General features: G+C 48.8%; 2 protein-coding genes across 2 annotated transcripts; one reads left to right on the top strand and one right to left on the bottom strand.

Moving 5' to 3' along the window:
* The first annotated feature begins 62 nt into the window (after positions 1 to 62).
* Positions 63 to 2,943, top strand: ATP5PD (ATP synthase peripheral stalk subunit d). Its single transcript, XM_009637849.2, has 5 exons — positions 63 to 264; positions 932 to 1,028; positions 1,917 to 1,988; positions 2,328 to 2,390; positions 2,525 to 2,943. The coding sequence occupies exons 1-5, from the start codon at positions 143 to 145 to the stop codon at positions 2,654 to 2,656; spliced, it is 486 nt and encodes a 161-aa protein (XP_009636144.1). The 5' UTR covers positions 63 to 142; the 3' UTR covers positions 2,657 to 2,943.
* An 800-nt stretch (positions 2,944 to 3,743) lies between these two features.
* Positions 3,744 to 8,357, bottom strand: LOC104125329 (5-hydroxytryptamine receptor 3A). The gene is made up of 9 exons (XM_009637770.1): positions 8,286 to 8,357; positions 7,318 to 7,530; positions 6,767 to 6,811; positions 6,557 to 6,666; positions 5,760 to 5,926; positions 4,890 to 5,050; positions 4,522 to 4,732; positions 4,152 to 4,271; positions 3,744 to 3,976 (listed from the first exon to the last, which is right to left on the bottom strand). The coding sequence occupies exons 1-9, from the start codon at positions 8,355 to 8,357 to the stop codon at positions 3,744 to 3,746; spliced, it is 1,332 nt and encodes a 443-aa protein (XP_009636065.1).
* Between the last annotated feature and the right edge of the window lie 523 nt (positions 8,358 to 8,880).

Consider the following 8,880-nt stretch of genomic DNA (forward strand, 5'->3'; position numbering starts at 1 on the left):
GCTGGGCTGAGGAGCGGTGCCCCGCGTCCCGCTCCCGCCCCAGCCCGCACCCCTGGCCTGGAGCCGCCCTCTGGGCCCTGCCCGCTCCCCCCAGCGTAACCCTCCCTCCCGGTGTCCTCTCTCCCGGGCGCAGCCTGGAAGCATGGCGAGCCGCAGAGCTGCCATCAAGGCCATTGACTGGGCGGCCTTCGCCGAGAGGGTGCCCCCGAACCAGAGGGCCATGTTCAACGCCCTGAAGACCCGCAGCGACGCGCTGTCGGCCCGGTGAGTGCTTGCGGGCCCCTCAGCTGAACCGTTCACCCTTTGCGGTACCGCCTTGAGCCGCTGTCGGTAACAGCTGTCTTGCTTCAAGTGTCCGGACAGGCATTAAACGAGGTCACCTTCAAGACAGCCGGTGGCTTTTTTTTTTTTTTTTTTTTTGGCAAATCGTCTTTACTTCATTCTCCCCAGATTAAAACAGTAGCTGCAATGTAAGAAAGCAGTTCTGTGAGAGGAGTCAAAGCATTTTGTAAGCTTTCTTATTCTGTTAAACGCTGTACAGATTCATGAGGCTTCTCAAATGCTTCGGCATCTGGTGCTTGATACAAGTATTGTTGGGTGTTACAGCCAACATTGCTGATGGCCTCTAGCTCAGTATTGTGGAAACTGCTGAAACTTTCTTACAGGGCTGCACCCAGAGATGCTATATAGCGGTCTGAAGTGGAGCAGGGCTGCAGGCTGAACTCTTCTTGTTTGTATAGTGAAGTCTGTTGCAAGGGAAGAGAGATTTGCAGAAGTGGTTCATTGCTGTTGGCTAATGACAGACCTAAAAATATTTAAACTGAGCTTAGCAGGCTCTGTGGACACGCTGGAAAGTAACTGTGGCAGAGAGCAAATAATAGTGGGGGGTTACTTCTAGTGCTGGTTGTGACTGCTATCCCTGTCTCTTTAGGTTGGCTGCCCTGCCAGAGAAACCCCCGACCATCGACTGGGCTTACTACAAGGCTACTGTTGCTAAAGCTGGCATGGTGGATGAGTTTCAGAAGAAGGTCAGTCTCTTTGCCAGCTAGGTATTGTTCTTCTTGGAGCTCTAAATGGGGAGCATCTTTGGTGTTGAGGGGAAAGCACCAGAATTGGAAGAGGAGGTTGCTTTTGGCTAGCAGATGCCACAGCTTTACATCCTGCAGAGCAGTGTTGCTAACCTTGAGGAGGGTGCTCTGGTGCCATCTTCCAGGAGGAAACCTGTGGCACTGCACTGTGAGAAAGTTGGTGAAAGAAAACTTGATAATTTATTTTGGCTGCAGGAGTGAATTCGGGTAGTGCCTCTCCTAAAGCAAACATTCAAAGTATTTCTCTAACTCGCTGAAAGGAAGAAGGTGGCAAGCGCAGCTCTGCGCCCTGCGAAGCGTGTAAAGCTAGCGCAGGCCTGCAGGGGTTGCCACCCTCTTTATAAGCAGGAATTGAAAAGCACGAGTGAGGCTTTTGCCGAGGGATGTGTGGTGTCACTGGCCCTATGAAAATTGGCCTCCCAGGACTGGGAGGACCCACCGACCTCAGATGGATCTGGGAACTTTGACTTGGGGGGAAATAAGGCTGCGATCTGATAAACCTTTGGTACGAGACTTCCTTGCTTCCTTACAATGCTGTGCTTTGCTCTCTGCAGTGCTGTGGTGAATGTGTGTACCGTTATGTGTGCCAGTGGTGGTATGTGGGGCAGAATAGATTGCTTTAAGCTCACAGGTGAGCAGTGCTGCCTGTGAAGGATGTAGTCAAGCTGCAGTGATCAGTTTTAGAAAGCTCGTTAACTTACGCTGTTGTGAGCGTATCCTAGGGAGAAAGGAGGGGATGCTCCCCTGCCTCTAGGGAGAATGACCTTGGGGTGAAGGACTATTTCAATCAAACAAACCATATAAAAAATGTTCTCTTTTGATCTACAGTTCAGTGCACTAAAGGTTCCTGAGCCAGTGGATACACAAACTGCCAAAATTGATGCCCAAGAGCAGGAAGCTGTAAGTGTTTAAACTGTTCCCTAATGCCGGGGTTGTCTCTGACTTCCGTGAAGATGGGAAGGGGAGGGAGGGAAGGGGTGTTCTGTACGTGCATCTGCACAGGCAGCCTGAGCTCGAGCATGGCTCTGGTCTTCGCACATGTCTCTGGCTTTGGGCTAAGCAAGAGGATCTCTGCACATGGAAGGGTTTGGCTGCTGGGGATTTGATCAAGATTCTGTCCACTTACCTAGTGTAACGATGATGAATTTTAATGCCAACTTAAAGCATGGGGTTGCAGGTTTACTCTATGTCACTGCCTTTATCATAACTATAATCACCACATCCTCTGCTTTCCTGCAGGCAAAGAGCACTGCTGAGTATGTGCAGGCTTCCAAAGCCCGTATCACCCAGTACGAGCAACAGGTAAGTCTGGACTTTGCTTAGTGACTATTCTCTTTAACACAGCCTGGCACACACCTTGTTCTTCCTTGTGTGTGCTTTGCTCTTTCTTGCTGACAAGTGACTTGTAACGTGTTTGTCTCTTCTCACACTTCAAGCTTCAGAAGCTCAGAAGCATGATTCCCTTTGAACAGATGACATTCGAAGACTTGCATGAAGCCTTCCCTGAAACCAAACTGGACAAGGAGAAATATCCGTACTGGCCCCACAAACCGATTGCTGATCTGTAAACTTGTCTGGAAGCGGTTTGTCTAACGACTGTCAGACTCTCAGATCTCTTAAATAAAGTGCTTTCCCTCCTGTTTGTGGCTTAGATCTTAGACACGAGGTTGCAAGATTTTGAGAAACGTGGAACAATGTGCTAACTTGCAAATAGCCCAATTTTCCTGGATTTTGTCTTTTCTACCCGTGAGCTTGTTCTTGTAGCAAGGACCAAGATCCCAGCTAGACCTGCTGATAAAACTGAGTCCTATTGCATCTTTTGTAGCGCAAATAAACTGCCTGTTCACCTCGGTAACCATGTCATGTGGCGAATGTGGTCCTTCTGCCACTGCAGGCGGGTGGTTGCTGAGAGGTTGAATGTATAAAGCCTTTTGAGACGCTGGAGTGTATTTAGTAGTGATCTGCGATGCAGCGGGAGGTAAGTCTCAGGAGCTCTACAGGCCGAGGTCTAGGGCTGTTTTCTAGGTTGGTTGTGATGGTTTAGGTGCAGCCAATTGCAAAAGGAGTTGGAGCATAGGCGTATTGAGGTACATGTAAAAAAAATAAAGTTATTTTTAAATTTTTTTAAAAACATCCCAGGTATTGCCCCGTTAATCCTGGTGATCCTATTAGTCTCTCTGCCCTGGTTTTCTGAATGATGTGGGTCTCGCTGAAGCTCACAGAATTAAACAATTCAAGTCTGAAGCGTTTGTACTATTTGTTTATCTGAGATGGAATTCTTAAACACCTTTCCCCAGAATGGAAACCTCTCTGTAAGAGAAGGGCATTAACTCCCTCCTCTGGTGGTCATGTTTGCGGTAAGAATTACAGACTGATAAAATGAATGTATGATTCCCCCCATTTCACAATTGTTTTATTCAAACACCTTGCTAGCCCACGGAATACTTTTAAGAACATACATAGTTCTACTGAACTAGAGCACAAAGCACTAAGCATGCAGATCTCATGCCTTATGGGTTTGTGTGGTGGTTTTTTTTATTTAGGCAACTGAAACAACTGCAGCTCTCTGAATGAAGCAGGAAAAAAAATTTACAGTGGAGGGCTAGAAGCAATACAGTGGGGAAAGACTGAAGGAGCAGCCTGCAGAGCTGGTCTCTAGCTGCTCCATTTTATAGAAATAACAGCAAAAAAAAACAGAGACAGGAAGAAGTGACTGTAGAGAAGCAGCTTCTCCAGAACGGGCAGAAATAGGTCCTGCCTCTGCGGTTGCCATTGGGTCTTGGCTGGCTGGCCCCCTTCCTGGGCTGCCCGGGGAGGGGTCAGCAGGTGGGCGCCCGGCTTGGCGAGGGGGTTGTCCATGGCTGTCATCGCCAGCTCCGTGTCCACATCTGCAAAGAGCAAATAGCACGTGTCCATACTGGGGGGGGTTGGTGGGTGGCTACCATGATTGATACTGCCTGGGGCACTGGTGGCCCTGAGGAAACCCACCCTTGCTCAGAGGAGCCTGCAGTAAAATGCAGGTAACCTGACCTACTGGGTTTAAGAGGTTATGGGTTGCTTTACCTTGCTGGGAGCTTCTGAGAACCTTGCCTAAGCGTAGGGATTTGTGGTGCTGGTGCAACAGGAAGAAGGTGTCTAACACAGCCATGACCATGAGCAGGAAGGTGCCTAAGAAGAACACCACTGCAGAACAATATGAAAAGAAAGAAAGCCCTTGATAATTGGCATCGTTTTCTTGAATCTGTAATCCTGTCTGTGTTCAGTTGTCTGGTGGGGAACAGGGGAAATTACTGACTCCAGCAAGCTGAGCTGACAAAGCTTAGCTGGTTGTGACTTCCGTGGTCATGAACGTGTCTGTAAACGCCCAAAGACCTCCCTTAGAGTTACAATCTGTGTAAAAATCAGTTCATTTTTATTCAGTAAAGATGCGTACCTATTACGGGTGGTTTGTTGGAGGAAGTTGGAAGGATGTTGTTGAGAATCACAGCTAACATGGAGCTGCCGAGGATAATGGCAATCTGGAAATTGATTTTCTCCTCGAGAGAGCTGGGTCCAAACAACACAGCCATATCCAGCAGGTACAGGGCGCATGTTGGGAGGATCAGGTTCAAAATATAGAGAGTGGGTCGTCTCTCCATGGAAATCTGTTGAAGAAGATGGACAAAATTTAGGTGAGCAGGAGATAACTTACTGTGTTGGGTGAATGCTTGTTCCCTGATGTAGAAAATTATCTTGTTTAATACTTTTTTTTTTTTTTTTTGGTGGCAAATCAGTGCAATATAATATGAAAGTACTCTGTACCACGTAGGTGACCATAGAAAATTCTCCATCATCCAGCTCTTCCATGTATTCAATGATGCTCAAGTTGGTGAACTTCCATTCTCCATCAGTCAGGAAGTAACTCTGGCTGTCTTTCATCATCTCGGCTGGCGTCCGTCTCGTCTTCATGATGAGGTCTGTTACTGCTTGGGCAGGAGGGAGAAGAGGAGAGAAGTTGCAAAATTTAGGTATTTATTAGAGGTGAGTTATTTCCTGTCCCTTTCCCTCCCAACCAAGAGTGTGTGCAGGTGAGGAAAGGCAATGTTTCTCACACCGCTGGGGTTTCTTAGCCCATCAGGGAGAAATTAAAAAGGATTCTGGTGAAGAGACTTGTGTGGACCTCAGGGAATGTGGATCAGAGGGGAAATCTCTGGGGAATTAGGACAGTTGTCCTTTGTGGATGGGAGCTGGAGGGTTTTGTGAGGCCTCTGCTTATTTTTCAACCCTTCTTGTTGGGATGAATGCTCACTGCAGTTTGGATCCCTGAAACTGTCCTTAATTTCCTCTCATTTCCATGGCTCTCAGGTATGTTTAAAGATCAGTCCTGCAAAATCCTATGTGAACAAGTAGCCCTGTTGCAAGAAGCTTGCTAGTCCCTTGGTTCATAGAGACCAGTCCTGGGGTGGGGGAATGTCTTGCCACAGAACATCCAGATGCTTCCAGAGATGTTGCTGGGAAACGTGCCAGAACAGAATGAGTGATTCAGCTCATTTTCCCTGGTGTTACATGACCTCAACCCCACTAACCAAGTGTGAGCGTGTGGTGCTGCTAAAGGAACCCAGGGTCCATCTCATCTGTTCCTCCTCCTGCAAATTTAGCCCAGCTATGGTAAAACTCAGCTTGCCGCTGTACCTGGGTAGAGAAATGAAGCTATGGTCAAGTTACACGTCTGGGTGTCAAAGGGAAACTTGAGGATCATCAAGCTGCACGTTAAGGTAACCTGGAAGGGCTGGGTGGAGTTGAAGCTGCCGTTGTGCATGACGGTCATATAATCCACGTTTGAGTTTTGTCCATTCACTCTGGAGGAAACAAAAGTGGAGAGCGGCCGAGCTCCAAGATGCTGCAGTGCTCCTCAGTCCTGCAAAACCCTGGGCTGTAAGCATCCTTCTGTGGGGGGGCTCCACGCTGTCACCCAGCTGTGGGAGGTAGTAGTGAGGAGAGGAAGCCTGCGGCTTGAAGAAGAGCCGGTGAGTGCCTCCAGGCTAAGGTTTGTAGTAGCTGAACTCGCCCACAAGACAGTTAGTTTTCCCCCTGCATCTCCTAAGGAATCTTCTTGGTCTCTCCTTTCTGCTTCCCACTCCCACCTGGGGCAGGGGCTCAATGCTGGCTCTGCCAGACCCGCAGTGCTCTATTCTCTATCTTACAAAAAACTGCTAAGGGTTGTTCCAATCCATGACACTGCTGGTCTCTGATGCTTCCTCAGCTTTACAGCCCAGATAGGACATTTCTGGAGATATTACAGAATTACAGAGCTACAAAGCACTTTGTAAAAACTTGCAGTGACCATAAATCTAAATTCTTAGTTACAGAGAGCTCATGGGAACAACTTTTAACCATATGAATTTATCCCATTTCCTGCAATAACACCAACAGTTTGCATCCATTGTGTTTCTCTCAAACCAGTGGATAAAAATGAAAGGGGAACCTACCGCTCTAAAATGAAGATGGGAGGAGACCAATACGCATCCGTGGGCAGAATGACTTTGGAAATGTTACAGAAATCCTGCGGGTCCCAAGTTGCAAAAGTGTTTTTCCACTCCTGGGGGAAGAAGGTGCAGGAGAGAAATGAGTGCTGGGCTTGACACCAGCCATCGTGCTGGGCATCACGGGAGAGAAACGCTCTCGAGGGAGGGACCTACCAGGTTCAACACGATGTAAAAACTGACTGTCTGGAGCTTTTCGACCTGGAGAAAGAAGAAGGAAGATATTTAGCTGATTTTCTTAGGTGCATCCAATGCAGAGCCCAGCAGCTCTCCCCTGTTGTTCTTGCAGTGGATAGCACAGGTTGCAGAAACGCAGCACAGGAGGAGGGATCAAGGATCTTGGTCCTGCAGCTGAAGAGAAGAGGGAGTGTATGATCCAATGGTTTGAAAAATAATTGATTATTATTAACATTTACATGCCAGTGCCCTGCAACTGCATTGCTCGGTTCAGGCACTCAGCACAGTTGCTTTCTAGAGGCCTTCTATAAAGCAGGCTGCTTGTGCCTGTGACTTTTCCCTGGAAGTAGGTGGGAGAACATATTCCAGATCTTCCAAAAATGCTTTCAAACAGAAGAAAGCTGAAGAAGTGGAAGGGGCTGATTCTCATCCCCATGGCCTTGCTGGCCCAGCCCTGTCTGGCAGAAGACTCTGACCCCAATCACCCTGTTCTCTGTTACAAAGGCTCGATAGGAGTTTCAGGTCCTTACCACAGAAAGAATAGCCACCAGCATAAAATCCATCTTCACTTCCAGAGGCTCCTTCGAGTTTGACTTGGGCAGTATGTGTGTGTGCAGCTTGCTGTGAGAGGAAATGTTCAGGTATTCGACAACATCGTAGTAGGTGCAGACGTACTTCGGAGCAGCCCCTGCTAGAAAAGAAAATTCCACTTGAATCTGAAAAGGATCAGGCAAGCTCTCAACCTGTGAGAGAGAGATGCACCAAAAGAGAACGGTTATGGAGCTGTGGATATGAAAAACATCATTATCACAGGTGAACCCCTTCTCACAGAGGTGAGAACAGAATTCGCCCAATGCTTTCTATCCCTCTGGAACTTACCTGTCCCAAGAGAAAAGGTAAGGATAGCTATAAAAGCTCGCTGCATTGTCTCCTGCTTCCAAATAAGGAGGCAAATGGTACCGTGTGTCTTATGAACAGTTCCAGGACACGTCATTTGTTGCGTGTAGAAGTTGATTTGATACTTATTAATGACAAACGGATATTTTGCAAGCAGAAGCTAGACTTTTTATGTTTTTATTTGCTTTGGAAGGAAGAATTTGCTAATGGTTTGATGCACTCAGCTGGCTCTTGGGAGCAGCCTTTAGTTGTGGTAAAGGAAAAATAAGGTCATTAAAAAATCCAACAATTTGAGGGAGAGAAAAAGAAAGGGCCCATCTCCACAAAGAAAATGCGAGGAACCAGAGCCACTTAGAAACAAATCTTGTCTCATTTGCAGGGCTGAGGGTCTGCTGCAACTCCCCTGAAGCGGAATAGGAATTAGTGCCTGTGGGAAGTGGGGGGTGCTGGGGCGGTGCAGAGAGGCTGCTCTCCTTCCGGCCCGGTCCGGTTCCACAGCAGCCCAGGCTGCGGGGTGTTAGAGCATTGTCCCCATCTCCCAAAGCACTAAACCTTTCACACAACTCCTGATTTTGTTTCTACCTCCTTGTTGATCTCCCACGCTCCCGAGGTGCTGCTCCACGTCCTCCTTTACATCTCCGTCTATGTTTCCCTCCACTGCCCTCCTCTCCATCGCTCCCTGTTTTTTATGCTGCAGGGAAGCAGCTCCGATTCGTGTGTGCTTGGCAAGTCCCATCCCGCTGGGACATCGTAGATGGCACCTCACTACCACGGCCTCTGGTTCTGTCTGAGATAGGAGGTGGGAAGTGTATGGACCATAAGACAGGGTTTGACTCAGACATAAGGGGCACAAGGAGAAGAAGGGGTGACCTCTGTGCTGGGCTGTGTTGGTTGTAGGAGTTTACGCTGGTGGGTGATGGTGGCACTGGTGGTGGGATGATGTTGAGCCCCCAGAGCCGTGACTTGGCCTCCAGCCATCCCTTAGGTCCGCCAGCAGCTGGTGGGAGTACAGGGGAGCTGCAAATCCACCCGCTTGCTCTGCAAACTGCTGGTCCCCGCCGCGTCCTGGGTTCCCCTCGCACCCTGCGCAACCTCCCTCCTGCGGCAGCTCCCCGGGGGGCGGCAGAGGAGGGGGGGGAAGCCGGCCCCGTGCGGCGCTGGCCAGGCTGGGTGAGGCGGTGGGGTGACTCGGATCT

The sequence above is a fragment of the Egretta garzetta genome, unplaced genomic scaffold (genome assembly GCF_000687185.1).
Source record: "Egretta garzetta isolate BGI_Z169 unplaced genomic scaffold, ASM68718v1 scaffold34, whole genome shotgun sequence".
NCBI lineage: Eukaryota > Metazoa > Chordata > Aves > Pelecaniformes > Ardeidae > Egretta > Egretta garzetta.

Coding starts and splice junctions, on each gene's coding strand:
- LOC104125329 (XM_009637770.1), bottom strand. CDS start 8,357: ATGGAGAGGAGGGCAGTGGAGGGAAACATAGACGGAGATGTAAAGGAG. Junction 5,927..6,556: donor CCCATCTTCATTTTAGAGCG/GTAGGTTCCCCT, acceptor TGTTTCCTCCAG/AGTGAATGGACAAAACTCAA. Junction 4,733..4,889: donor TTTCTATGGTCACCTACGTG/GTACAGAGTACT, acceptor CTTCTTCAACAG/ATTTCCATGGAGAGACGACC.
- ATP5PD (XM_009637849.2), top strand. CDS start 143: ATGGCGAGCCGCAGAGCTGCCATCAAGGCCATTGACTGGGCGGCCTTC. Junction 265..931: donor AGCGACGCGCTGTCGGCCCG/GTGAGTGCTTGC, acceptor CTGTCTCTTTAG/GTTGGCTGCCCTGCCAGAGA. Junction 2,391..2,524: donor TCACCCAGTACGAGCAACAG/GTAAGTCTGGAC, acceptor TCACACTTCAAG/CTTCAGAAGCTCAGAAGCAT.